Source organism: Fusarium flagelliforme, assembly GCF_020744385.1.
Source record: "Fusarium flagelliforme strain FIESC 12 MPI-CAGE-AA-0113 chromosome Unknown B0J16scaffold_3, whole genome shotgun sequence".
Taxonomy (NCBI): domain Eukaryota; kingdom Fungi; phylum Ascomycota; class Sordariomycetes; order Hypocreales; family Nectriaceae; genus Fusarium; species Fusarium flagelliforme.
In genome coordinates, this window is record NW_025763505.1 from 2252450 (window position 1) to 2279607 (window position 27158).

General features: G+C 49.0%; 7 protein-coding genes across 7 annotated transcripts; 3 read left to right on the forward strand and 4 right to left on the reverse strand.

The window, feature by feature from the left end:
* Window position 1: 1 nt before the first annotated feature.
* On the reverse strand, window positions 2–2644 carry B0J16DRAFT_100065 (uncharacterized protein). Its single transcript, XM_046121246.1, has 3 exons — window positions 2429–2644; window positions 2230–2377; window positions 2–2174 (listed from the first exon to the last, which is right to left on the reverse strand). The coding sequence occupies exons 1-3, from the start codon at window positions 2439–2441 to the stop codon at window positions 92–94; spliced, it is 2244 nt and encodes a 747-aa protein (XP_045984628.1). The 5' UTR covers window positions 2442–2644; the 3' UTR covers window positions 2–91.
* Window positions 2645–3520: 876 nt separating this feature from the next.
* Window positions 3521–4620, forward strand: B0J16DRAFT_337857 (translation machinery-associated protein 16). The gene is made up of 6 exons (XM_046127397.1): window positions 3521–3773; window positions 3828–3924; window positions 3976–4109; window positions 4167–4336; window positions 4462–4546; window positions 4598–4620. Exons 1-4 carry the CDS (start codon window positions 3602–3604, stop codon window positions 4313–4315), a joined length of 552 nt encoding a protein of 183 aa, XP_045984629.1. The 5' UTR covers window positions 3521–3601; the 3' UTR covers window positions 4316–4336; window positions 4462–4546; window positions 4598–4620.
* A 474-nt stretch (window positions 4621–5094) lies between these two features.
* On the forward strand, window positions 5095–6332 carry B0J16DRAFT_100106 (mitochondrial glycoprotein). The gene is made up of 2 exons (XM_046121247.1): window positions 5095–5534; window positions 5591–6332. The coding sequence occupies exons 1-2, from the start codon at window positions 5191–5193 to the stop codon at window positions 6114–6116; spliced, it is 870 nt and encodes a 289-aa protein (XP_045984630.1). The 5' UTR covers window positions 5095–5190; the 3' UTR covers window positions 6117–6332.
* B0J16DRAFT_396805 (uncharacterized protein) lies at window positions 6318–8127 on the reverse strand (the record flags this gene model as incomplete). Its single annotated transcript, XM_046132287.1, has 3 exons — window positions 6318–7056; window positions 7125–7802; window positions 7885–8127. Coding segments are annotated over 3 exons (1257 nt in total), but the record flags the coding sequence as incomplete, so codon positions are not given.
* Window positions 8128–9876: 1749 nt separating this feature from the next.
* Window positions 9877–11399, reverse strand: B0J16DRAFT_100139 (uncharacterized protein). The gene is made up of 2 exons (XM_046121248.1): window positions 11151–11399; window positions 9877–11083 (listed from the first exon to the last, which is right to left on the reverse strand). Exons 1-2 carry the CDS (start codon window positions 11217–11219, stop codon window positions 10058–10060), a joined length of 1095 nt encoding a protein of 364 aa, XP_045984632.1. The 5' UTR covers window positions 11220–11399; the 3' UTR covers window positions 9877–10057.
* A 7127-nt stretch (window positions 11400–18526) lies between these two features.
* B0J16DRAFT_284563 (armadillo-type protein) lies at window positions 18527–21403 on the reverse strand. Its single transcript, XM_046124026.1, has 2 exons — window positions 19008–21403; window positions 18527–18911 (listed from the first exon to the last, which is right to left on the reverse strand). The coding sequence occupies exons 1-2, from the start codon at window positions 21108–21110 to the stop codon at window positions 18762–18764; spliced, it is 2253 nt and encodes a 750-aa protein (XP_045984633.1). The 5' UTR covers window positions 21111–21403; the 3' UTR covers window positions 18527–18761.
* A 2188-nt stretch (window positions 21404–23591) lies between these two features.
* On the forward strand, window positions 23592–25256 carry B0J16DRAFT_100211 (uncharacterized protein). The gene is made up of 5 exons (XM_046121249.1): window positions 23592–24240; window positions 24297–24326; window positions 24377–24589; window positions 24646–24863; window positions 24916–25256. Exons 1-5 carry the CDS (start codon window positions 23940–23942, stop codon window positions 25213–25215), a joined length of 1062 nt encoding a protein of 353 aa, XP_045984634.1. The 5' UTR covers window positions 23592–23939; the 3' UTR covers window positions 25216–25256.
* The last annotated feature ends 1902 nt before the right edge of the window (window positions 25257–27158 follow it).

The window sequence follows — 27158 nt, forward strand, 5'->3', positions numbered from 1 at the left end:
CGCCCGATCAATGCTATGTTCATGATGACAATTCGCGACTCCGACAACTTGTTAGCTGCAACGCAAACATGGTTGAAGTGTAACATAATTTCTATACGAAAGCAAAACGTGACAGATTAAGTTTCTTGGGCGGAAGGTCAATCTCGTCCTCGTCCTCATCTTCCTCGTCACTGGCGGGGATAATTTGATCTTCACTGCCACATGTGTTAAGGTCTGCAACCTCTTCCAGGTCAACCTTAGGCAATGGCACAAAAGCCGGGTTGACGGGTACACCCGAAAGGAACTGCCTATCAAAGCTGTCGCGTGGCTTGGGCAGCTTGGGTGACATTGGGGCCTTCATAGCACGAGCTCCCAGACGTTGCAGAGGTGTCATGCGTGAAGCAGCTGTTGATGGTGCCGTAGAGGGGGTGGATGCAGCACTAAAGACGGAAGAGCGTTGCGATGTAGCCGAAGCAGGTGTTTCTGTCGGGTTTGAATATGAGAATTTGCGAATGTCTGGTCGAGCGGGAGTAGCTGAGGTCTGCGACAGGGACGCGACAGACGAGGGCGGGGGCATAGAGTCCTCGAAGGATGACAAAGGGGTTTCACTGTCTTTGGAGAATGAGAACAAGAACTGGTCGCTTTCTGCACTCGTTGCAGTCCCTTGACTCTCTTTCTCCACGAATACCGAAACGCCCCGCTTAGTCTTGTCAGCGGGCTTCCAGCCGTCAAAGTCGGGCAACGCCATAAGCGCCTCATCGAGTGAATCGTCGGATAAGAGGTAAGCGTCACTCTTCGCCCGCCTTGGACTTTTCCGTGTTTTAGGTACTGGGAAGAACTTGCTCTTTTGTGGTGGCAGAGCTTCATCGGGGCCCATCTCATTGTCCTCACACAAACGCGCCTTCTTGGGCGGTCGACTAGCAGAATCGCTTGATGGAGCAGAAGAGGTAGGTTTAGTACTGACAGAAGGCGTGCGCCTCGTGGCCGTGGAGGCATCGCTGAAACTTCTGACCAAATTGGAGACGGGCTCAGTACGGCGACGGTGAAGTCGTGGTGATGTACGCGCAGGGTTAGCTTCTGAGTTTTGTGAACTGCTTGACGCTGACCGAGCCGTTTCATCCAAATAAGGTCTCGGAAGTGGGAACACACGAGGCACTAAACCTCCTCCAGTAATCTGCGAAATTCTTTGGGGATCGACTTCGAAGCAATTGGGGTCCATCTCGCCCATAGGTATTCGGCTGTGTCCCCTAAAGTAAGAACTGATAGGTTTCATCTCCGGCGGAGGTTGATCCACGGCATTAGTCCCCAGCTGCGAATGCCTTCTCTTTGAGGGAGTCGTTGCTGTTGTACTAATTATCATAGTCTTGGTGATAGGGTTCATATCGCCTCTGGCGATGGCACGCGCTGTCTCGGGCTCGACAAAAGCACCGATGAACGGCATCTCATCTGCGGTCCGTGTTCCATCCAGCTCCGTCAGATGTACCAGCTCGCGTTTGGTAGGACAAAACACCCATTGATGCAGGAACGTCAACTCGGCCTGGTAGAACTGCGTCAAGTAGTTTTCCGATACTCGCTTTCCCTGGAACTGAACCATGCGCACTATCCGGTCTGGGGCCTTAGTTTTGCGAAGCATACGATATGCCGTCTTCAACCCAACGCCTGGGAGTCCATCCAGGTAATCACATCCGCTGAAGATTGCCATTCGTCGAAATTCGGTATCAGACCATCCAGTTAATGAAACCTCACGACAGGCGCAAAAGTCCTTGCGGTTGATCTCAATACAGTTGCCATACTGGTCCAGCTTGGTCAGAAGCTTCTTGGCTCCGAAGACGAGGAGATCTGAGTCGTCGGAGATGATGCCGTTGATGAGGCCCTGTCGTTCGAGGTACACAAGCTGGGCATCAGCTTCGTAAGGGGCGACAACGTAAGGAATATCGAGCTTCTTGAGTAGTTGAATAAGAGCCGAGGCCATTTCGGGGGTGATGTCGATACACTTCTGAAACTCTTGTGTAGCCTGCGCAGGCTTCCCAGATCGCAACAATTCCATCGCCACCTTCTTTTTCTCATTTCTTTTCTTCGCACGAGAATCCTCCGTTGCAGCTTTGCTGGGGAGAAAGTCACCATCGAACACCATGTAAGGTGTAATACCAAAATGACGAAGCATGCGAACCCGCGTCATTGCAGCATTCAGGTACCTATTGAGAGGTCAATATACTCTGTTAGTACCTATAGAATAAACAAATAACTTACTTCTGTGTGGGCTTATCTTGACCAAGCTCCAAGGCACAGCAGTAGGCGGCACGATGGAGCCAGCCATACGCGTCGACGCCGAACGTTTGGCCATGGTACTTTTTGAGCTCAATTGGCTTCTGAATAGATTTGAGAAGGGGGAGAAGCCCTGGTCATAGGTTAGTATGGGGAGGCTCAAGTGAGATATAACAGGCCTTACCAGATACACCCATGTTGAATAATGAGCCGCGTCAAAGATGGTGGCGACAACGAACGGTTGAGCTTTGCACTCGCTGCCCCAGCAGGGACTTGGGCAGCTTCAAGTCAACAGATCTTGGTGTTGCATACGTAAAAAATCGGACATGAGTATGGGCTGCGATATTCTCTGTTGTGTTGTGGTTTGCAGACGCGTCGAAAGGTTGATATGCACGCGGTGCAGGATCGTGCAGCAGGGTTTGATTATCGATGGCGATAGTATCTAAATTGACAGAACAGGAGGGGGAGTACACAGGCGGGAGCAGAGTCAAGCAATTTGGTAAAGCAATACAATCGGTAATCTCGTCAGTAGGCACGAGGTGAGGTCCAAGGCCAAGATTGTTGTTGAAATCGAGATGTCCCAAAGCGGGAGAGATAATTTGCCTAGCAGTAGGGATACCTAAGCCCAGATGAATGAGGCAATGTACTGTACCGGACTAATTTAGAGTGCTTCCTTCCCCTCCACTCAGCTGTCTTGGCTAGAACGCGACCCCCTGGAAGTTGCAGTTTAATGGAACTAGGCGCGTTAATAGGCGCGATGCTTCATTCCATTAACCACTGTAAACCCCTGGAACAAGCTAGTTCCCGCTGCTCCTAGCAACTCGAGATCCACCACGAATCTCCATGTCTGGATAGTATGCGATTCAAGGCATGACAAGGAGCAAGCAATATGTCTGTCAAGCTTATGGTATGCTTGTGTTTTTAATTAACAGAATTCATCAATACTTGAAAGAAATATATTTAGCAGAGAGAATGCATATATTGGATAGTATGCCTTCCTTTACCCTTCCAGTCCATCATGCCTTGTTCATTTATTGTCCATTTAATAAATTCGATAACTATATCAACGAACCTATATCGGATCAACACTGCAACTGTATTGCAATTTCAATACCGATCAACCAATCTGTTAATCTGATAAAGTTGATATTCGATGTATCCGTAAAGTCAGGGTCCTGCTTTAACCGACATGTATCCGCTACCTTATTGGCTCCCGCGACTACAGTGTGTGGAGTACCAAAGCTTCCAGACCAGAAGAAAAAATCCTTGCTAGTCACAGCAACGAACGATACCATTTCAGAAACGACCGCAACTTTTCATCTTTCTCATTGAAAAAGGGATTTATAATTACTCAAAGATGCCTACCACACTTCACAAGACACGCAAGCAAATCTCAAAAAAGAGAAATGGCGTCGTCAACGCCCTTCACGAAAAGTCCAGAGACTCTATGCGTCTTCACAAGGCCGGTATAAGAGACCAGCGTATTGAGAAGCTGGCTGCTGCTAGGAGCAAAAAGGAACAACCACTCGGTAAGCTGTACTCGACGAAGTCATAAATACCCATGGTATCTGACATGACCTTAGTCGAACGTGTTGCTTTCTTCCAGCAAGCACTGCGCCTGAAAGACAAAGAAAGCAACGCTGCCCCAAGCCTTGAAGAGATCCAGATCATGATTGACTCGTGAGTATGACAAGAATCCGACATGGAACAAAAAGCCAACTAATGTGATAGTTTTGTTCATCAATACGATGAAGAGTATGATGCAGCCAAGAAGACCCGTCGTCCTGGCCGACCTGCTAGTGTTAAGGAGGACCTTCTCAAGGCCAAGATTAACACTCTTGAGGAAGAATACAAGGGTGGATTTGGTAAGCTATTGTCATCTCGAGACGTACTTCTTGTATCAGTACTGACCTCATTCATAGTTATACCTGATCTTCTGGATAGCCACAACGTCAACATTCTTCACCTCTGGGAAGGCTCTTGGTCATATCTCACTCAACTGAAATGGATCAAGGTCAACAGTGAAGGTCAGGTTCGGTCTACAGCTTTCCCTACAGGTGGAACCAACTGAGCACTCTGCACTTTGAAGAAGGCAAGCAAGTTCCAACTAACTGGTCATCTTGTGCTCCGGCAACCTCGACCATCTACTCGTTATTTCAAGACCACTTGGACGACAGTTGTCCAAGAATGGTATAATCTAATACTATCAATTACCAGGTATACAGATCCAGATCCCAGAAACTATGCACCACGAACCCCAAATTTCTGGCCAGATGATGGCCCTGCTCGATCATTCACAAATGCAAGTTTTAAACTAGCTTCAGTGAGACTCACGAAAAGCTAAAGCTGCCAGGGCGTCCCGTTAGTGAAACTTGAGCGAGAACAACGTTGTTACGTGGCCAGTACAGAAAAATGATTGAGAAGGGTGGGCATGTTCTCAGATCATGCAATACTGATGGGAGTCCTCTCAGAGGATGAGCGATTGAGTCGCTGGGACTGCATATTGAGGTTGTTGTCCAGTAGTTTGCAAAGAGTTCGAGTTCTTTCTAGCTTACTACCACATATATACCACATAATGAGACATGAATTCACAACCCTTTTAGCTTTTAAACATGCACTTGCCTGATCCTAATATCTTGTTCTTTCTAACTGCCACTGCCTCCCTGGGTAATTCAGCTTCCTCTTCGCCACGTGATAGTGATGCCCCGCTTTGGCCGGAAGGATCGTCCAGTCTGGGCCCAGTAAATTGTTAGCTAACTGACCTGAGCCCGCCGGTAACTTGTCGTCCCCAAAAATTTCAAGACGAAGCTTTACTGTAGAAGCTTCTATCACTGTCCGTGTATCAACAACCTCAATCCATTCCAATTTCTACAACGATACCCTCCTTTCCTTCCTTCATAAACGCTTTGTACCCTACTATAACACTCACCAAATAATCTAATCACAATGTTCTCTGCCCGCAACGCTGTCCGATCGGCGCCCCGCGTCGTCTCCCGCCTCTCAGGTGCCGCTCTGCGACAGACTGCCCGTCCCAGCGCCTTTATCAAGGCTTCTTCTGCCCTGCGACCTGCCCAGGCCGCTTTCTCCACCACAGTCTTCCGAAAGGCCGCCGAGAACGATGGCGAGCTTTTGGCCAAGCTCGAGAGCGAGATCAAGATCGAGGAGGACATGAAGGCCGATGAGCAGGACCCTGCCAGCATCAAGGATTTCCTTAACAACAGCGCTTTCGAGCTTATTGACACCCCCGGCCAGGAGGTCGTCAAGCTGGTCCGCAACTTTGGCGACGAGAAGTGAGTTTCTGCAACGCAATTGATCTTGATGGGACTATGACTAACATCTATTCCAGGATCACTATCAGCTTCTCCATCGCCGATATCACTAGCTACGACCCCTACGCCGAGGAGAATGGCCTCGAGGAGGAAGGCTTCGAGGGCGAGACCCAGGGCAGCCAGCGCAACGCCCGTGCAAACGAGGAGCTCGAGGAGGAGCTCGATGAGGAAGCTGAGGAGGAGAACGCCGCCCCCATCAACCTGTCCATTGTTGTCGAGAAGCCCGGCAAAGCCTCTGGCGCTCTTAACATTGATGCCACCGCCCAGGACGGCCACATTGTCGTCGAGAACCTCTTCTACTACGACGATGCCAAGGTTGCGAAGGTCGAGTCCCCCGAGGCCGCCCAGAAGCGTGCCGACGTCTACCCCGGACCTCCCTTCGGCAGCCTCGATGACGACCTCCAGGTCCTCATGGAGCGCTTCCTTGAGGAGCGTGGCATCACCCAGGCTCTCGCCATCTTTGTCCCCGACTACGTCGACGTCAAGGAGCAGCGTGAGTACACTCGGTGGTTGAACAACGTCAAGGCTTTCATCGACGCTTAGATGGTTGACGGCTCGGTATAATGAAAAGTTTTTCACAAGAGGGAAGAGCAGAGGAGTCTTCGGTTCAGAAATGATGTGTAAAAATAGGAATTGCCACTCTTGTTGTACTATAGGATAAGATCCGTCGAGATCAAATGCATGTTAAGATATGTGTAACGATATCATGTTGACTCTACATCTGTGCCCTTATACCGTACAGTGATGTGAAAAGAGTTGGAGTTTGGACCACAACGCTTCAGTCTTAAGAATGGATAATATGTAGTTGATGATATGAATTGTGACGAGAATCTTGCTATCTAGTTCAGCAATAATCCCAAGCCTCGAAAACTCCCACAACTCCAAGTAACGAGTGCGCAAACCCGCCATGCATCCACTATCGGGGTCCATCAACCTCTGATAGAAAGACCACCCCCGTCCAACTCTCCGGCGCAATGAATCTCTATCCCAGTAGTGTCATTCTGACACAGAAAAAGTTCAAAAGAAACCAACTTCCTATAACAATTCCAGCGATTGGATTTTTCGAGTTCCTCTCGATTGCCCACGTTCGCAAACCAAAACCACTATACGACCAAACCCTTGGCAACAGGCGAAGCAAGGGCACCATCTACATGACACCCTCGAGCGACCAGTCGCCTTTCTGGGCTCGGTCAAGGACCTCGCGACCCTTATCGGTCAGGTCGGGCTTGCCATCATTGCCTGTGACATGTTTAAAGAACACAGGCTGCCATGTCTCATTGTTGGCCTCACGTTGACGAGCCTTCTCGCGCTGAGCTTCCTCCAGCTCGACCTTCACCTGTGTGGCCTTGCTAAATTGTTTGGCGTGAATGGCGTCTGTGACACCACCCCAAAGGGTCAAGGACTCGTTGGGCAGCTGCTTCTCCTTGGGAGGGAGAATCTTGGGTGCGACGTTGAGAGGAGCGATGTCAATAATGACGAACTGCTCTTCGACAGGGACAGATTTCTACTATTATTAGCTTTGCTCACGCGCAGGGCGACTCCTTCACTTACAACAGGTCTAGGGCCGAGAGTGAATACGACCCTTTCCTTCCATGGGCCGCTCAATCGAGCGAGGACATCCTCATCAGGAACGTCCTGTACTCGTGACTTATCGTCGTTTTCGGGGTCATACTTGAAGATGACACCGTCGATCTTGTTGGTTGTGCGCCCCAGCCAACCTTCCTCCACGTAATGCAGAATGGCCTTGATCTTGGTCTTGGGGCAAGTGATATAAGCGAACTCGCTGACCGAGACGCTCAAAGCACCTCGGAGCAGGCCGCCCAAATGCGCCGCCGGGTGGGTAAGCTGGTAGGTCTCGCCATCTCGCTTGTCGAGGGTGATGAAGATACCCATATTGTGTTCACCAGGAAGGACCTTGACCGAGGTGCCTGTAAATTTGGCAGTGATCTGGTCGAAGCCGCGGGCAGTGATGCCCTTTTCCGGGCAGGTGACGTTGAAGGCGCTCACGGGAGGGTGATGCGATGTCTGTTCGGTAAGATACGAAACACGGATGAGGTTTTCGTCTTTTGTAGCGCCATGTTGAGGCACAGAAAGCGAGACGTTTGAAGTGTTCTTGCTGCTCTTAGCTGATGCCTTCAATGCTGAAAGGCCACCCTTGGAGCTGCCCTTCTCCTGCTTGAGGCTGGTTGTATCGATTCTCGGGGCGTTGTCTTCAGTTTCCCAGTTGCACTACATTTCAGTTAGTACTTCTGTTGTTAGGACTGTGGCATGCTCTCTCGTTTGCGTATGAGAGCATGACAAGATCACGCACCCTGAAGAATTCACCGAGGCAAGAGTTGTAAGGTTTGCATGGCCTTCCCTTGGCGTACTTCAAATCCTTGGTCAACCAAAAGCGCACCACCTCAAGCATGCGATCGAGTGGATCATCGGAGGTGCCCATAGCGACAAAGGCATTGGGGGCATCGATGTAGGTCCAGTATTCGAGGTTCGGGGTAGGCTCGAGCAACTGTGACGGCAGCGAGAATCTAACTGCTGCAAGGTCCGAAACGCCGATGAATCTATCATTTTTTATGAGCGGTCAGCATTGGAACCATGAATAGCATTCCCCATCATGTATGTCGTAAGATCGATGGCTGATCTAGTGGTGCTTCCATCGCTTGCTTACTCCGTTGTATATGGAGCGGAGTTGGCTTCCGATCTCGCTCGCTGGGGCAGCGCGGTGCCTGTCCCCAACAAAGCGGTGGAAGCTGTCGCAGCATGGCGCTATCGCCAATGAATGGTGGTGAGTCTCTTACTTCTTCAAGATACCCAGGAATGTTCGCAACTTGGAAGTATCGCTCTGCTGCTCGTCGGGCGCGTCGACCGTGGGTGGCGGTGTCGATGACGACATGGTCGTTGATAAGCTTGAGTCGGAGAAAGAAGATGCTGAATATGGTGGTGGATGATATTATGGATAGTGGTTCAGTTATGAAGCTCGGGGCGACACGTAGCAGATGATTGATGCGGCCGAAAACGCAAGACCTTTCTGGTAGAGTGAAAGATGGAAGGACGGTTTCTTTGTAGGTATGCTACGTATGAGGATGGAGGAGGAGAAAAAATAAACCAAGTCTGGGGTTGCAGACTGAGTCGCAAAAGTCAAGAAAGGAAGCGGGCGGTGGTGGTGGTGACGTTTTTGGCGGGGTGGGTTCTAGGCTCTGACTCTGGGCTACCACTCCGTACTGTAATTCACTCTTATTAACGGTTACCTGTGGTACCTGGCTCGGCGCCTTGTCCATGTGCACATACCAGGTACCGCGCGTCCTGCCGTGCTTCCAGGCCTACGCTTAAACGGCCAGAGATACTCCGGATTGGCGGGGTGAACTTTCTGTACTGGACGAAGAATATCTCGACAATATTATACTGCAAGCCCGTTGTGCATATCCAACTCTATTCGTCGATCAAAAGTTTTTGTAGTCTATCTGCCATAGTTTACTGCATATTCGTTACAGTACTTCGATCTGTGTTACGACAAAAACACAGCTACGGCATATGATCGACGCATGGATGCTGCTCAACCACTTGAAGCAATAGCGCGGGCGCCTATAGTACAGTTAGTAGGCTGCTTCATCTCACTTCACCAGTAGCCCCAACCCTGAATGAACCAATCATTAACGCACATGGTCATCATTTCCAATCTAACCAGTTTCGAAGCAGATAATGGGTTTCATATGTTGCACCTGCAAAACTCAGACTCTCGCGCACGAGGGATTGCCGACCTAGATTAATGGTGTCAGCTCACCTTGTCGACTGGACTCAACTCTACGCCCAAGGGAAATGCACTGGTTCCTCTGACGTGACTACATAGGGCAGAACCATGCGCGAGTTTAAACTTGATGTGATGTCGAGTCAGAAACATGTCAGTCTATTCGTTGAGTTATTCAAGTCACCCGTCACCGATTTGCAAATCATAAGTATATCCATCGATTTTATTAATTTTAAATATCGTCCAAAGACTTTCTGCCTTTCTTGCGCCTTTTCTACGTGCAAGAATGCCACTCTCACCAAGGATATCTCAAAATGCAAGTCAACAGCTCCAGCGGGATATCAACCAAGGAGGAATACAAAAAAGAACAATGCTCAGTAAACCGCAAGAAAACGCTGTTTCAGTTCCCTTCTAAGCGGTACTGGGAACATGATCTTTGCGCCCGCTCTTGCATGTAACAGGTATCCCATCGTAAATACAATATTGCCCACTCCAAACACCGGCGGAAGCCTTATGCGATTCTAATAAATGCTGCCAAAATGCCTCCAAAACCCCGTTTTTCTTGGGTGTACCCAAGTAAGTCAAATAGTCCCAACACCGTAAACATTGATTTGCTTGCTCTGACGAGTGGAGCAGACGAGCAGTGTCGTTGTGATAATTGTTGACAACTACTGTTTAGTCGCAGGAAAGAGTATCATAAAATCATTAAGAAAATGGTCGTGGAGTTTTCCTGAACGGCGTATTATTGCTGTTGCTCAGTGTTCCATGCTGTGTCGTTGAGGAAAGAATCCCAGGAAGGCTCCTCGGTATAGTGCTTGGTCGGTGTGTTGAAGTCACCGGTACCCCAGTTCATCGTATCAAGTACATCAGGATACTTTTCACCAGTCGCACCAAGCTCAACATCCTCGTCCTTGAAGTACTTGGGCTCATCGCCATAGCCAAACGACTGCTGAGTACCCCAATTCTGTTGCTCGCCGTACATGGCAGGGCTGAACGTATCATTCAGGCCAACCCCGCCTAGGAGCATCTTGGCCTCGGGGGGAAGTTCTGTGGTGAATGCGGAACCCTCATGATTAAAGTCCATCATAGGTGGGGGCTGAACGGTTGTGAATGTGGATGCGCAACGGGACTGGGGCGTCTGGGGATGAGAACCTGAGCCTGGAGTAAGAGCGGATGGCGATAAGGGAGCATCGTTCCTTGAATCGGTGGGAGACAAACCAGACATGGAGTGACTGCGCTCATCATGTCTGTTTGGTCGCTGTGCGTAGTTGACGGCCTGAAAGTTTGGGTCAAACTGTTGCTCCATCGGGCTCGTAACGTGGCTGCTTTGTGGTTGAGGTACTGGATAGCCTGGTGTGGACCAACGGTGCGACATTGACTGAGCTTGGCGCTGGGCCTGTGGAAAGAATTGCGCAAAAGTTTGGTTGATCTCGTTGTTGCGCCAGTCGGTCTCGGTTGCAGATAGAAGCTGTGACATGGCCACTCGGTTTGTAAGGTAGGCATCCACTCTCGCATTGAGCTCAGCGTTGGAAGTTTGCATGTTGGATTTAAGAAGTCGATAAGATCGAGGGAAGTCATCGTCTTCCTCCTCGTACATCTCCTCCTTCATAACAATCTCCTCCGTTATACGGAAGGCCTTTCCGGTTCGCTTCTTGTGGATTTCGCTGGCCATCTTGGCGGACTGAACACGAGCTTCAATAGATCGGTCTGCTCGTCTTGAGGCAGCGATATATGCTCGCTCTTGGTTCTCTTCATGTGATCGCTCAGTCTGCAAAACAACCGTTAGCCAGCCGATTCATGTATATGTACATCCATAGAGGGGTAAGTGCCTTTACCTTTCGCGCGGGCGCAGGCTTAGCGTTGGGGCCGCCCATGTTGGCGACGTCGAGTGATCTCTTGGGCATTTTAAGTTATGTAGAAATGTGATAAACGGGCGGGTAGAACCGGTCAGGGACGAAGAGTAGATAAACCAAAAACAAATATGTAGATAAATATGTGCAAGGTCGTTGGTTTGATTATGATTTTGAGTCTAGATTCCAGGAAAACAAATAAATATATTTGGCGGTAGATGGTATAAAATGATGCTCGCCGGCCGCTCGTAAGGTGCAAAATGCTGGCCGGGGATGGTTGAGCATGTAGTAACTCTGAGCTGAAGTCGGGGAAACACTGATGATTTATACAGGTTTGCAGCTGGAAGGTCTGGTTTGAAAGGTACCTTTCGTATAAAGTTATGTTGAGTCGACGAAGGTTTTGCGTGACACCAGTTCAAAGAAGAAAAAACTTTGGTGCAGTAAAGGTTCCTCCGAATGGGCTTGGGATATGGCTTGTATTATATACGACCAGGGCCGAAAGCAAAGCCGAGGAGAGCGACATGCTTCGGCAGGTTGCAGACGCGGGAAAAGCATGTAGCTCGATCCGAAGGCGATCAAAGTCGTTGGATCGAGCGTAGTTATGACGATCGATCTCGATCAAGAGCTCTCTGTTAGCGCTAGGCCCAAGGTACAAGTACCGCCCCGTATCAACGGGAACCCAGCAGAAGGGGGAAAGGAGGGGCCCATCCATCGACTTCAGGTTCCGCATTTCAGGACCCAGGGAGTCACCTCAGCCTGGACTAGGTACAGTGCTACTGAGGTAGCTGGGCAGTTACTGGGCCACCGGTACCCCTCCGGGCCTCCTCCAGTGGCTGTACCTCGCTGGACTGATAGGTAGTCCGGCAGGAATTGGACTTCCCCGCTTGGACTTGCAACAGGCCAACCATAGTGACCGGAGGCAAGGGAATGCACCACTGTAGATAGCAACGCCTTCCCCCTCAGGTAGTGGCAGTTCAAGGGAGTGAGAGCCCGTGTTTAGTGAACGGACCCGGGCCCGAGCCCGAGTTGAGCTGGTAGGTTGGGTTGGTTGCAGGCTAACTTGGATGAACGGGGAGACAATCTCACCCAGAGATCCATTACGGTCAAGTTGACACCATTGTTTCAAAATATTTTCGTCAACCCTTCCAAAGACATCAGAATCTAGGAACATCAGGCCTGTCTGTCGAGATCCACGAATGAGGACTCAACACTGTCTAAACAGCATAGCCTCAGTGTATTGACCCTGTGCCGCACTTGAAGGATCTCAGGCTTCAAGTATAAGCCTACTGCTACTCTCGCCTGCACAGTAAGGATAGATAACGCCTCTCGTTAACTTCCATGCTAAGCAGCGCCGAGTTCAACAGAGCTGTTCTGCTCTGCGAGTCTGAATTTGCATTTGTTAGCAATTACTAAACATTTGTCGAATTCTGATGAAATCCTACATTCGTGATCGCCGGACACGGCCAGCATGACACTGTCTGTTATCCATGTCCTAAAAGGTTAACCATTCGATCTCTTAGCCTGCAACGATGGGCTTCTATTCATCCGACGGCCAATATTGTCCGATCGGACTTTGTTGTTAACCCCAGAATTCCACGCAAAGAACCCTTGGTCTTGTGAAAATCGCTGCACCCTGCTCTTATCATGCCATTCTGCTCCTACTGTTGCTGCAGGCCCTGTTTGTCTCACTCAAAAAGACTGGTCTCGCCTGATACTCATGCATCTCGACTGCATAATGAGGGTCCCTCTTTTTGACCGGCACAGCAACCATGGCAGATAAGATGGTACTCTGCATGCTCCTGTTGTGTAGCGGCTATACAATGCTAATGCCAACGCACTTGCTTGAGAGTTGAGACTGAGACTCTTCCTGCTCGGCAAGGATGAGACTGATGGAGTTTGTTTCTATTCGATAGTCAAGAGTCCTGTCCTCTGCAACACACCGATAGCGTGACGCGGGGCTTGGTAGGTTGATCGTTTTGAGACTAGACAATCCGCTGTCAAGACATTTCCCCTTTCAACCCATGCTTCGACCGTCTCAGACTCAGAGATCACGATCTCTAATAATGAACCCCCAGCTAGAACTAGCAAAGCAAAACAAAACAATCTTTTGTTTCAATTAAAACTTATTTGGACTTGCTTTCCAGTCCCATTGATCGTCCAGGTCTGCGGAGCTTGTCTTCCGTACAACCGGCACTATCAAACAGCGATTCGAACGCAATGGGATGTTGTTATGTTGAGCACCGCATTTGTCCATGTGTATCTGTACCGATCTCGTTTCCCTGTTTCCATTCCCATTCTTGTCTTGCCCTCATTGGGCTTCACCAGGTGACTGTTCTGTGCTCGCCAAACCCACAGCTTCCAATCCTATGCTAGCCGCCTGCATGCCTGTCTGCGTGGGAGTTCTCAGAGCCAAGGTTGCGTGGCATCGAGTGATTCCCTCATACTGCCACATTGCCACGGCATCGTGCGGTAAGTACAGGAAAGGGTAGGGAAGACATGCCACGCTTGGCCGTTGGTGGAACTCAATCTGGAAGAACCAATTGAAGAGAACAATGTACCTGACCATCGGCCGGGAAGCTGGGGAACGGAAAGGGAATCAAGATCGGAATCAAAGTGATTAATTGATTAATGTTGTCCTTGCAGGCAACTCCACGATCCCCTGACGCTGCAATCGCATCAAGGCATCGTCAGGCGTTCGTTAGCTGCGATGGGCAGTATCTTATGGCTGAACAACTGCCGGGGGTGGCCATCGCAACATAATCGGAGCCGTGCCGACAAAGGCCAAATTGGTGATCCAGACAGGCGGAACCCTTGACAGGGAATCGGATGCCCCACTAAGACGACACATGGGAAGGGAAGAGAAAGAAAGGGACGGGACCTGCGGGAGGAGGATCCCAAGAGCCAAGAGCCAAGCTTCTGAGACAAAAGAACGGTGGGTATCGGATCAGGTTCAGGCTTCAGCACTGTCAGTCGTCAGTCGCCAGTCAGAGCTTGCTGAGTTGAACTTGGACACACAAAGAGAATTGAGCTTGGAGCTCGACACCCATCACCCATGACGATGCTTTCCAGTTCCCAGAACCAAACAACAAGCCACACTCAGATCTTGGTTTCTTCTAGCGCCCGAGAAGTCTCGGAAGCCCATAAGCTCGACATCCGATGTATAGCTCAGGTGTTGGGGGTTGCATTTGTGAAGCAAATTTTGTGCAGGGCTCACAGTCAAAGTTACACGCCAGTAACAACACGAGACCCTTGGTCGCTCACAACCATCCACCTTTTGGCTCTACAGTCAGAACTGTACAGTACCCGGGTTGACTGGCGAAAGCGAGCTGTCGTAAAGCCATCGAATCGCCAAATCTTAGGTTGAGAACCAAGATGGGCCCAAGCTAGGATCTGTTGAGTGGGGAGCGGGAACTGGGTTCTGTTGATGAACCCAGCGCTACAGGCTACAGCTGGAGTGGAGTGGAGTGGAGGGGCAGGCGCAGGGCAGGCTTCATTTACCCGAAAGAGCCCAGTAGTTGATCAGAAGCTAAACAACCCTTCCATACCTAGGTCTCAGTCTTTTTTGGCAGTGACCAACCAACCAACCACAACCATTGCACAGCCCGCTCATCCCTTCTTTTTCTTCAAAACCTCCCAGCTCATCCGATCCAGCTTTTCTTCGATCGCTATGGAATAGTTGCATCACGATCATGAAGACTGAACATCATGTTCATTCTGTTTTTTTTTCTTTGATCCTAGTTGAAAAAGAAAGAAAGAAAAAAAAAAAAAAAGAAAAGAAAAGAAGAAAAAGCTGGCTTGTGACGGCGTAAGCAATGCGACTGGCCGGGCTGTTAGCTGTCTCTGCTGCACAATGCCAGATGCCTCTTTCTCTCTGCCTGCCCGCAGATACTTGGATTGACTGGTTGGGTTTGAGGCGGTGGAACTTGATCATCTCTACTATACTGTACAGATCCAAAGATCAAAATCAATCACCTTAGACAGAGTCTGTGGCTCCACGCTGTGAGCATGCGTGTCTCTGCCAACGTAGGGGTTTGGCTCGGGTTCGAATCACATCTACAGAACATGGCTGCATTCTTCTTGGCTTTTCGCTGTTGAATGAAATCTACAGTACTGTGTTTCAATAGCAACATGTAACATGCAACTTGCAATGCCGGACCTTTTAATCCGGAACGTTCTCTCCGGTGCGCATTCCCTTGTGGACGTGGTCCACTGCACGGTAGGTACACAAAGCTACATTGCTGCACTAACAATTTCCCCTGGTGTATGCGACCCGGCAATTTTCCACGCTATGCCTGTTGAAGAATGACCCCATCGGACCTCCGCTTCAGTGCCACGTTTAGACGCCACGCCAATCCCCAGTTCCTTCGGCACAAGCCACAAGCTGGCCAAACTAGCCATGGGAATTGCAGGCATCTCAGTGTAGATCTCCCAAAACATTCCCATCCTTGCTTAACAATCGCACTGCCTTTGACCAAAAATGAGCTTCACTAGGTATGACGTCTCCCGCACGATAAGATTGGTTCCCGTGTCTAGAGCCTCCGAGAGCTAATCTAAACGCTATTCGCAGGTCCAACAAAGCCCGCCCAATTGTCTGCTACCAAGACGTCGAAATGAGATCAAGGCAGTAGAGAGGGTAGCACAGAAGATCGCTCAAGCCTTTGAGATGCGTGAAGATTGGCGAGAGGCGATTCGTCCTGTTTGCTTATTCGTTGCTAACATAGATCTACCCCAGATTTCGTTGACAATAGTCCTCCCAAGCTTCGATGCAAGCCCGAGGCTTATTCGTTCGCAACGAAACCGAGATAAATTGTTCGCCCAAAGATTCCAGCAGCCTGGAGCATGTGCATACATACTGTAGTGCCTCCAGCTTCAAGATGCGGCCGCCAACGCAAGTTCCCGATCGTGGCGAATTCGACAGCGGGTCTGGTCATTTGGTGGAAATATCCCTTTCTCCGGCAGATGCAACCTCGAAACTTGCAAATTATTTCCAATTGAGGGCACGTAGCGCGAGCTGATTTGTAATAAGGCATTACATCAATATCACCGCAGTACCCCAAAGATGCTCTCCTGCCTCCATGGCTCACTAGTCACAACCCTTGACAACAGGGTTTGGCACGGATTTGGCCATCCCTTCTGATCTACTTGCCGAAGAATGATATCGAATTTAATCATTTATACGACATGACGCGCAAGTCTTATTCCCCTGCGGCAGATGTTGGCGGATGCTGGGTTCTTGAACAGAATGGTGTGAAGGCAAAACTGCTGTGCATAGATTGGCGAGATCTGAGGCCTCAATTGAGTCTTGATCTCGAACAGTTTACTTCGACTGCATGGACCCTTATCAACAAGATCTGTCACTTTGTTGGAACTTCAACAGCCATTTGGAGAATATGACTAGCGCCATCTCAGACAAATTGCCACCCTTAGTGAGCATTGAGCACCTCTTTTCATCACACCACTCGCACGCTCTGAAAAAGAAAGGAAAAATCTATCCAGACAGTGGACGCCGGAGGAGTCCCGCGTCCACGATCCACTATGAAACCAGCCCGTGGCTTGTCAGGACTTTACATGATAATTGTGTCATGTCCGGCCAACTTTTTATCACCGGGTGGACGCGAAATCATGTGATCGAATGCGACCGCTTGAGACTGGAGTGTTTTTCTCACCCACTCACTCTTGGAACTTTTGACCAGGGACAGGTGCATGCAACCATGCAAAGTTGAGTTACCCAACCTAGGTGGGTGTCAGAAGAATTGTCCTCCAAGGCTACATAAATAAAGTAGCCTAACTACTGGCCTAAGCTTGCGTAAGGTGATCGAATTATTTAATCTCTTATGCTCTCAGCGGCCAATTCTTCTGACACCCTGACGCCAACAAAGTTGTTCTGCAACTTTCATAATTCCCCGACCGATGCCTCTAGCACGGCTGGGAACCTTCAAGATGCCAGCAGCCAGCTGACGTGTCGCGCAACTCACTTATTGGGTCTCATCCAATGCAGACGGCTTGCCACAACAGTGGCATGGAAAGCTCTTGTGATAGGATGCATCAATTCTTAAACTCTGGCAGTTCTAGATTCCCCACGGTTTGACGATGCCGGCCGAGTCTTTTGTCTTGTTGAAGAGGCTGCGTCCGTCAGCCAAGATTGACAATCTAGTTTCGCATCAACGCAACCACTAGGATGCGATAGCAGCATAGAAGGTGTTGATATCTGGCTAAAGAGTTGCTTGCATTGAGAGATGAGCTTCCAGCTTCATCTTTAGCTTGATGTTCAGTCAGCTCTCTCACTACAATAAGAGCAGCAACCCCGCCGCCTCAGTTGAACCACCAAAAGCAGTAGCTACCTTCGGACCCCTCCTTTTCTGAACAGATCTGAACTACGCAGAGTTTGTTTATTAGCCTACACACTCGGCAACCTTGCTTCGAAATTCGGGATAGGGCAACAGTACGAAAGCAGGCGCTTCAAAAGACAAGTTTGGCAGACAAACTGGTTCGGTGCATGGCAGCCTGGCCCCCGATGTAAGTCGGACTACTCATAGGTCGTCACTGGCTCCAGCCTCGGGATTTCCGGCGTCCCTTCCGTGCATACCGTGTTTTACTGAGAATAGAGACGGAGAGACCCGTCTCAATTCGACTTCACCTGTGCATCTTGCAGGTGTTCGAATTCTATTTGCTCTTTACATAAATTCCACCGTCGTTCGCATGTGAAGAGCATACGGGTTTGATAAGAAAGGCCCGGCCGAGCTTTATTATGCATAACCCCGATCTTAAACACATGAGATTGGGTCGCTCTTGTGTCGTGGGGTAAAACCTACGACAAAATGACCAGCCATGAGCCATACGATAGAACGTAGCAAAGTCTTACGCAGGAAGTAAACACGTCGTAGCTAAAGAGACTTGCCTGTTCCTCAACAGAGTGAACGGTGTGCAGGTCAGAAAAGACCTAATGGTTCATCATACCCCAGTAGGTGGGCAACAGAAGAATTGTCTTCCAAGGGTTGGGACGTCAAAAGAGAGTAATATCCATAATGTAACTCGATTATTTCGTTTCTTATAGCTACAGCGGCCAATTCTTCTGACACCCTGGCGCTCAGATTGGATGTGCTTTCGCTTGTGTGATGTGATTATGAGGAATAATAGATGGCGGTATCTGTTTCCGTAGATACTGTGTAATGCGTAATTCAGACGTCTTCCTTGAAATGTAAGTCGACACGAAGTTTGCACACTGGGAAATACTCAAGGTCAAAGACAGGAGAACAAGCCAGAGACCACTTAATGATCTTGGGCAGGCATTTCATGCTTCGCTTCTTGGCATATGGAGACATGCTGAATGCGATATATGTGACAACTATGTAACTAGAATTATGCACTCCTATCTATGTGCTTTTATGACCAACCTTCTCTTGCCTATCAATGTTGTTGCTGTCTTTGAGACTCTTCAACTTTCTCGCCTTTGAGTCGGGAAGAGACAAACATTATGGCACATTGCACATTGGTGGAACGCTCATCGACAAATATACACGGGTTAAACAAATAAAGTAATTATTTTTTGGCTCAACTCTGGGTATCTGTGACCACTTATCTTTTGACAACGCTTTTTTACTCCTCAACTTCCTCATCTGCCTTGTCCTCGTCAGACTTGCTCTTCTTCTTTTTCTCTTTTTTCTCCTTCTTGTCCTTCTTGTCCTTCTTCTCCTTTTTGTCCTTCTTCTCCTTCTTGTCTTTTTTCTCCTTCTTATCTTTCTTGCTCTTCTTCTTTTCCTTGGTTTCATCATCATCCTGGGCTTCTTGAGCTGGCTCGTCCACGTCCATCCTGTCCTCCTCAACAGCAGGATCTTCAGCAACAGGCTCCTCAACAACAGGCTCCTCAACAACAGGCTCCTCAACAACAGGCTCATCTACAGCCTCCTGAGTATGCCTAGGTTTGGGCTTCTCCTTCTCGATAGTTTTGGGTCCCCGTTGAGGCAGGGTTGAAGGAATGTTGGCATCAACCTCTTTCATCCAGATCTTCCAGTCTCCACGGCGAGTCTTCCACATATCGCCCTTCCAGTTACGCCAGACACTTCTGCCCATCCAGCTGTCTCGAAGCTCTGCCTCGTGTTCACCTAGCCGTGCCATAAAGGCCTCCTTCATGTGGAAAGGGATGCTTCGCTCCCTGCCCTTGCTAGGGACTTCGACAATAGCGTTGATCAGGTTGTGGCCAAATTGCGATACGGCAAGCTCATGTGTGTGAGGCATGATGGCACTGGCAATGGACTTGTGGAAAGCAGGGTTTGTGGAGGAGATGGACAAGGCGGTTGTGAGGACGGTGACGGTAGGCATGGAGGTGGTGGCGAGGCGAACAATGGTAGCTGGCTCGAGAGCAAGAAGAGACTCCTGGACGCCCTTGGTAGGACCGGGGATCGAGAGGAGAGTAGTCAGGAGCTGAGCTCCGTGGGATTGAATAGCGTATTCGTTCTTAGACAACTGCTGAACATCCTTCTGCTTCTTTTCCTCATCTTTCAGGCCGCAAAGGAAAGTGACCAAGTCGGCTGGCGTCTTGCCGCATCCCTCCTTCAGTCCCTTGTTAAGCTTCTTGATCTCGTCGTTGGCACCACGAGCATGGCATCTCTCGAACAGTGTCTTGAGAACATTAAGTCTGGACTTGGCGACTAGTTGAGGCACAGTGGGTGCAATCTTCTCCACGGCCTGGACAAGATCGTCTTTACTCAGCCGGTTGAGAACGCGGATGGCAGCGTATGAAGAGATGTCGTTTCGGACATAGCCTTCGATTCTGGGCAGGAAGATGTTCTGGTTCATGGCTTTGAAAACTTTGCCGGGGGAGTGGGTGATAAGGGTTTCGATAAGTCGTGAACCAACTTGATCGTAGATCATGCCGTTGATAAACTCAGAAGCCTCCGAAGAAGCGTCATGCAAAGATTTGGGAGCACCAGGCAGGAGCTGAAAGAGTAGAGTCGGTTGATCAGACTCTGCTTTTTGGTCACCCTTGTTAAGCGTAAGGTCGAGCTCAAGCAGAAGTTGCAGCGTAGGGTTTCCGACAGGATGTCTGGCGAGCACTCGCAAGGCGGTAGCATCCATTCCAGCAGTCGAGTCCTGAATAATCTTCTTCGCTGCCAAGCCGAACGATGTAGGTACCGCTCTCAAACCCTGATTCGCTTCATCTGTCACGTTAGATCCGGCGACGGAAATCTTCTCCTTCTTCTTGCTCTTGACGAGACTTCGAACTGAAGCATCTTCCAAAGGTCGACCAGCCAGAATGAGCAAGAGCACGCGCAGAGTGTGAGATGCGAACCGATCAGTGATGAGATAGGACAGAGCACCTTCGAGCTCATCGAGTGTAGCCAGGAAATGATCCTCCATTGAAGTCTCGGGCTTCGTATTGTCTGCATCGGTGCCCTTGGTGTCGACCACAAAACCAGAAAGCTCCTGCGAGACCACACCTGCAGAGCGCAAGAAGAGGGCTTCGCAGCAGTGGCTTGCGAATCGGTGCTGAACAAGCGAGAGGAAGTGTCCGCCAAAAGCCTCGAAGAGATGCTTCTTCTGCGCAGTATTCGAGAGTTGAATGATTCGCTCCATCAGTCTCGAGCAAGATTGACTGCTGGCAAGCTTGAGCTCCTTGCCTTCAGCCTCCTTGTAAACATTTTCGAGGAAGATGTCGCGGTCTTCAGTCGAAGGGAATTGGTTCAATTCTAGCATTTCGTCGGCCCGTCGGAAGTATTCTTGCTCCTCTTCAGCAAGCATACCGAAGAACTCGGTCTCACCAGGGCCGTCCTGTTGAACATCTTGGCTCTGAATTTGGTAGTCGTAGCCATTGTTGTTGATGTCGTCTTCGAAGGTGCGCTGGCGCTTGGAGTCGTTCTCATGTGACTGTTGCTGTTCGGTATCTTCGAGTCTCTTTCTCTTCTTCTCCTCGCGGTCAGCGCCACGTCTTGTTCTGGGTTTGGGCATTTTGAATTAATGAAGTCTTGAACTCTTGAATGAACAGTAGAGAGAAGTAAGTCTTGGTGGAACCTTCCATAACTTTTTTTCCTGGAGAAGCTAAGATAACGAACGATAAGAGATAACCGCTAGGTACCTAGCCACGGCCCCACATGGAACAACCCGACTGCTTCCATAACTTCGTACATACTATATCCATGAAGGAAGCATAACTACCTACTAAAGATGAAAACTTATTCACAAATGATTCGTATTTGAACAAGTGACAAGAAAAAGAGTCTAAGTATCCGTACATTTGCCCCTGTCAGCCATTAACTCAGATCCCGGTAGTTTGCCAACGGCCATGACGCCCAGCCACATGAACGGTAGATAAAATTAGACAGTCCAGTGAGTCATAAGCACGAGCAAGCTAAGAGAGTAAAATGTGTTTCATTGGTATTTGACATCTGTATGATACAGCCTCGCTTTGACAGAAAGTGACGAGTCGATTGCCTGGAGACCGTATTCGTCTTTATACCTACCTACCTACATAGGTAGCCAAGTTCAACATTTTTAAGTACTAGGTACTGTAGTGCAAGACTGACAAATCAGCTTTCACCTTTGAGATAGAGTGGAGTCTGCACTGTACCTTACATCCCGGTCTGCATCAAGCTAAGAGCCTGTCACAGCAAGGTACCTAAGAAATAGGGTTGGAAAGACAGAGTATAAAGGAGACAAAACAAATTTCAGAAAGAACAAGGACTTGGCGCCAAGTATGAACGGATAAGCCAATTGCTGACATCGTAATAGGAATACCATGTTCGTGAATTTGTACCTAGTGTAGATCCTCTCACCTGTCAGGCAGCTCAGCCATTGATGTTCAATTCTGGTGTATTGTTTGGCTTGGCTCTTCTTTTATTCTTTACTGGGAGGTTCAAGGCATCTGAAGATCTGGGCTTGAATGGAAGCAATGGAGCAACTGTTAAAAGTAAACCATCATATGTCGTGTTCTTGCCAACTTCATATGGCCAGCTTGGGCGTAGGACTTTCTCGGATACTACGCTAAGAGCTGGCTACCTCTAAGGGGCCATAAATTGAGTGTCACCGGAAGGAAGTTGAACTTCCCGCGGTGGCTGGGGGGCTTGTTTATCTTTCATCCCCCGTCTACCTTGCAATTAGTACCAGTACAGGTGGGCCGTTAACAGTGAGTAGTGTTCATCTTCATGAGTCTCCTTGCTAGAATCGAGCAGGAGAAGACCTCGCCATGCAGCTACCTCTACGAGAATACTCTCTTCAGCTGAAGCTTGCAGCCAAGGTCATGGTATTTAATGAGTAAAAGGACGATCACCCTGCTAAGATACTTCTGACCTCCGGAGTAGCCCTCCTAGGACAGGCGAGCGCTCACGAAGCGAGCTGTGAATACTACTCCGAGCATGCCATGGCGCTGATGTATCATTTTTGAAACGCACCAAAATAAAAAATCTTCTCAAGCCACAATACTCTATGCCCAATTCATCGTAAGACGCAGGATGGTCAAGAGTCCCATTTGATAGCTTGACTCGCTTATGCATCCGCACGGTCGTTCAACACCGTTGTTCACGGTGTTGCTTTTTTCTTGAAATTCACAGCTTTGAGAAGATAGCGTAGCGAAGTAAATAGAAGGGACCTAGACCGTTGCGCTCTCTTGCTGGGGAGCTATAAGAGGTTGAGTTGGAAGCTCATCTGTAGCAAACCAAGCGACTATTACACTTGTTCTCTCACAAGTTCATTCAGCCTCTCTTTGTCTTTATCCACCATGCCCAGAGGAGAAGCGTACGAGCGCAAAGATATGACGATCATCATACCAGACTCCCCTAAACCTGCCCCCAAGCCTATCCCTAAGCCTGTCCCTAAACCTCCTGATGGTCGGCTTATCATTATACCTAACCCCCATAACACTCCTCCTGTGTCCCGTGGTCGCTATATCATCATCCCGGGATAAGTGCTTCATAACGATTTCGTCCCGCCCAGAGAGGCCAATTCATAATCCTCCAGATGAGGCTAGTAAGAGCTGCTCTGCCATTGCGCCTCTGGTCCAGTCTCTACGCATCTACACGAGTTGAACATATATCGGCTTGAAGGAGGAAGAAACAGAAGGACAAAAAGTAGGAACTTGCCAGCGTATGTACTCAGCATATTCCAAACCCGGGCTTTAGCAGTCACTCTGACCATTAAGTTTCAGATCATAATAAATTTACGGTAAAAAAAGGGAAATATGGGGTTTATAGCTGGAGAGATTATTTCAAAAAGAAGTTGTTGCTCTATTAGGTAATAATGCACCTTCAGGAGGATTTAATGGGTTTAAAGGAGATTATGTAGTCAGATTTGACAAAACATTCAGTTACCAGAGTCTAAAACTCTCGTCCTCCAAGTTCTCAATACCACCAAACCAGCGATATTTTAACCAAAAAGTCCACAGCATCAGACATGGCGAGCAATACTGTTTAATCGGTTGTTCGAAATAGACGCGTAGTTTCACATGATTCGTCACTTACACGACCAAGCGTTTATCAGGCGCATGATAGCGTTGGTTGGTCAAGGCCAGGGGCTGAGCAACTGAGTTACAAGCCTGGTACTGCCAAAGTACGGTAGGGGGTATGGATGTGACGTGTCGCAGGCCTCGATCTGCAGCAATCTGCAGGTGCGCCAATGTCTGACAGGCGAAACCGTCGGTCATGTATGTCACATTGCGTTTTTGCTATTCCTCGGCATAGCCCGACTGCTTTGCATACAGCATATACGTAGTAATTGCATCTTGAAGCTGTGATCGAGAAAGGCGCAACGACAAAACAATAAGGCGCCCGCAGTTGCGGTGTGAGGATGGTGTATGTGATGTTGGCAATAGCAGAGGCGAGCCTGATTGCCTTCAACTGGGCGAAAGATCATCCAAAAGGATACAGTCCATGTTCGAAGATAAATAGGCGTCAAAACCCTCGTGAAGTGTTCAATCCAAGCTCGGTCAAAAAACGCATCCAAAAGCCAGAAAGCACAAACTTCTTTGCTCCTAAATTGTCTTGCATCAACATGTGTCAACCCGACGAGCCGCGAACAGCCCATGGCGGAGTTGAGCAGCCTCAGAGCTTCGAGCTTCCGATGAGAGGTGAAACACTCAACGCATCAGGTACCAGATCATAGACACAACATTGGCATTGGAGAAAAACTGACCTACCTTCACAGTAGATCTGGAGGGGCAGCTCAAGGTTCAAGGTATGTTGCTGGATCTCGATGCCGTTAACAAGTGCTAAAGTCCGTGGCAGATGAACCTAAGGGCTGGTTTCGCATGTCTCGACAGCAGCAACGTGACCCAAGACAAATGGTATTTCCCCGTTGCACAGAAATACATGCGTATTGTCTCGGGCATTTTGCGAATCGTGTCGACTCCCTTTATGCAGCAGTGCAAAAAGCTCATGAAGCGGGTGAAGAAGCCCCAGAGCTCTCAAACAAACTTGTCGAAACAATGATGAGATATGGTGAGAGCCATACAAATGGGAAGCCCTTTGACCAACACAAGCTGATTGAATGGTAGACGAAATGATGATCCAAACAAACCAGATCCTTGGTCTCAGTCAGCCAAAAAGCAGATACTTGCGGAAGCTCTTGAACAACATGAGAGACATACTCGAGGATGAAGATGTCCGCTTCCTTGATGAACCAACTCATGACTGGGCGTCACTCAATCCGCAAGACAAGATGAATCAACTCATCACCCTCGCCCTGACCACCAAAGTTGGTAAAGTGCTAGCCGTGAGTCACCCCTTACATTGCTCGCGGAGCGATCTGTAGTGACAATTACCAGATACCATTCCGTGTGAAGGTAGAAAAGATTGGGGAAGGCTCCCAGGTTTACTACCGTGAAGGGCTGATGGGGTTTGTGCTCTTCACCATTTTGAGCCTCATCATTGGGCTTTTCACCTGTGCTCCTGCTGGGATCCAATCCCTGAATGTCGAATCAACTACTGGGGAAGTGGCGGTTTATATAGCGTTCGTAATAGCTTTTGGCTGGCTGAGCCAGGGGGTGCTTCGAGGCTTCGAGAAATCACTATTGACCTCTTTAGCGTTTGCAGGGCTCATGGCGAATCTTTTACGCGGCAATTGAGCTGAGATGGCAGTTTTTGATGTGGAAGTCCTGGGGATATTGTTAAAGTTATCTCTCTCATATATAGGTAGTGTTGGGAATTCAAGATACTCCTCTGTTTCGAAATGATGCGTGTACTGTGTGCATTATGGTAATCCCCTCCCTGCAGAGCGAAGTAAGTGTGATTTCGCATCGAGTCAGGAGGCGTAGAGCACATCGTATGTAAGCAATTGGTATTGATAGGAGAGGGCAAGTGTTAGAATGGACGAAAAGCACGTTGTCACGAAGACATGTACCGCAGGCGTGATGGCAGTTACAGGAGGGCAAAGTGAAGATGTCGAGAAAAGGAGAAAAAAGCATGAGTGAAGAGCCGAAATATCAGGCTCTGCAACAACCCCAGTAGGTTAACCAGGTGTCGCTTGTTGAATTGTTAGAAGGCAGGTACCTCCGGCCAATCCATGCCTATGTCACTTGCTAGGCAACAACCTCCGCTATGGGGTTTCAATCACAAATACAGAGCATGGCCTCCACTACCAAATATGTGACAAACTGATGGGTGACCGTGTGTATTTGAGAACATGTCTATTGTAGACAAATGTTCAATAGGTTGCTATTTGAAGGTTCTGCATGGCCATACCTGACCTCTTCTTCTTCTTCATTTACTAACCCGATGTCAGTTTCCAGCACCGTGTTTTGTTTCCAACCGACCCAAGACGAGCGCCAGGAATAAGTCGAATGGGAAATTAGATTCCATTGGCGTGCAGGAACTTGAAGCGGTGACAAAACGCAATAGGGGCTGTCCCTTCTGGTCGCCCTTGATGCCAATGCATGGACATCCTGTGTTGACACGGATAGACCGCTGAAGGAAAGGAAACTTGGAACAGAAGCAAGATTCATCGGCTCAATGGGCCTTTCCATCCCCAGTACTAGATGGTGGTACTTCGCGTTTTGCGTGCGTCTCTCCCGTCGTCGCTATAGAAATGCCCCACTTGTACTCTCTGTACATAGTACCATGCCTGTCTGATAATAATCACCTTGGTCGGTGCTGGATTGATTGTGATTTTGGACCTGCCCTGTAATTTAGTGTGTGTGTGAGTTAGTTGTGCTATTTTGAGTAAGAAATGGCGTATTGCAGGTGGTCGGTGCCAAGTTCATTGCTTATCTGCGTGCCGTTTCGGGGTTGAGGTTGTCTCCGGCTTCACAATTGCGGGCGAACTGGAAAGGCAGAAGAGTTGCCTTGTTTCCAAATCAAACGTCGAATCCCTTTGGTTCAGTTTCTCCGCTGGCAAAAGACTAAAATTCGCATCGCATTAGTTCCCTCAGTGCCGTCACTGTGTTTCACCTCGTATTCGTCGACATCATGGGAAGAAGGTCAATGGCGAGGGGTTGACAGGTCTGGTCCATTGGTAATTTGAGCCGATAACGCATTTTCTGGTTGGCATTGGCCTAACGTTCGTCGATCGAGCCCCCCGGCCTTGTAGTAGGCCATGGCTTCAATGTCCCAGACGCCGAGTCCTACAGCAACCCTGGACATTCTGACCGCCTTTCGGTAGGTACACTCCAAAATGGACCTATGCTCAGAGTGACGCTGACTTGCACCACGTTCGTCCTGAAATTCTTCAGAAAAGTCATCGCCAGGTTTGAAGGCATAGTTGCCTGCTTTCCATTCAATTGTGGGCGGTGTCCGATAGTGCTCATTCTGCGTCCACTATGCGCCTGACATCAGGGCGTGAGATACAGATAACTCCAGATTGCTGCGAAGGCAGTCGCTTGCCAGCTTGAGGTCAACCCGTCGCACTTGCGATAGCTCAAGAAATTCAACCGTGTGGTGCTGATCCATGTTCTCGTAGGGTATTGGCGCTCCAACAAAAAGAGTTGCTGAAAACCGACAGCAAGAAATCTGCGAAACGATCGCTTGCAGTGCTTCAAGTGGACGAAAGGGTAGTGGAACCATTCAGTCGTGC

What these genes read in the sequence shown, in the direction of transcription:
- B0J16DRAFT_100139 (XM_046121248.1), bottom strand. Translation starts at nt 11,219, where the DNA reads ATGCCCAAGAGATCACTCGACGTCGCCAACATGGGCGGCCCCAACGCT. An exon ending in AGCCTGCGCCCGCGCGAAAG is followed by an intron (nt 11,084 to 11,150) that starts GTAAAGGCACTT and finishes GTTGTTTTGCAG; the next exon opens with ACTGAGCGATCACATGAAGA.
- B0J16DRAFT_100211 (XM_046121249.1), top strand. Translation starts at nt 23,940, where the DNA reads ATGGTGTATGTGATGTTGGCAATAGCAGAGGCGAGCCTGATTGCCTTC. An exon ending in TGAAACACTCAACGCATCAG is followed by an intron (nt 24,241 to 24,296) that starts GTACCAGATCAT and finishes CTACCTTCACAG; the next exon opens with TAGATCTGGAGGGGCAGCTC. An exon ending in GGGGCAGCTCAAGGTTCAAG is followed by an intron (nt 24,327 to 24,376) that starts GTATGTTGCTGG and finishes AGTCCGTGGCAG; the next exon opens with ATGAACCTAAGGGCTGGTTT.
- B0J16DRAFT_100065 (XM_046121246.1), bottom strand. An exon ending in CAAGATAAGCCCACACAGAA is followed by an intron (nt 2,175 to 2,229) that starts GTAAGTTATTTG and finishes ACCTCTCAATAG; the next exon opens with GTACCTGAATGCTGCAATGA.
- B0J16DRAFT_284563 (XM_046124026.1), bottom strand. Translation starts at nt 21,110, where the DNA reads ATGCCCAAACCCAGAACAAGACGTGGCGCTGACCGCGAGGAGAAGAAG. An exon ending in AGCCTGTTGTTGAGGAGCCT is followed by an intron (nt 18,912 to 19,007) that starts GTTGCTGAAGAT and finishes GAAAAGAAGAAG; the next exon opens with AGCAAGAAAGATAAGAAGGA.
- B0J16DRAFT_337857 (XM_046127397.1), top strand. Translation starts at nt 3,602, where the DNA reads ATGCCTACCACACTTCACAAGACACGCAAGCAAATCTCAAAAAAGAGA. An exon ending in CAAAAAGGAACAACCACTCG is followed by an intron (nt 3,774 to 3,827) that starts GTAAGCTGTACT and finishes ACATGACCTTAG; the next exon opens with TCGAACGTGTTGCTTTCTTC. An exon ending in ATCCAGATCATGATTGACTC is followed by an intron (nt 3,925 to 3,975) that starts GTGAGTATGACA and finishes CTAATGTGATAG; the next exon opens with TTTTGTTCATCAATACGATG.
- B0J16DRAFT_100106 (XM_046121247.1), top strand. Translation starts at nt 5,191, where the DNA reads ATGTTCTCTGCCCGCAACGCTGTCCGATCGGCGCCCCGCGTCGTCTCC. An exon ending in CGCAACTTTGGCGACGAGAA is followed by an intron (nt 5,535 to 5,590) that starts GTGAGTTTCTGC and finishes CATCTATTCCAG; the next exon opens with GATCACTATCAGCTTCTCCA.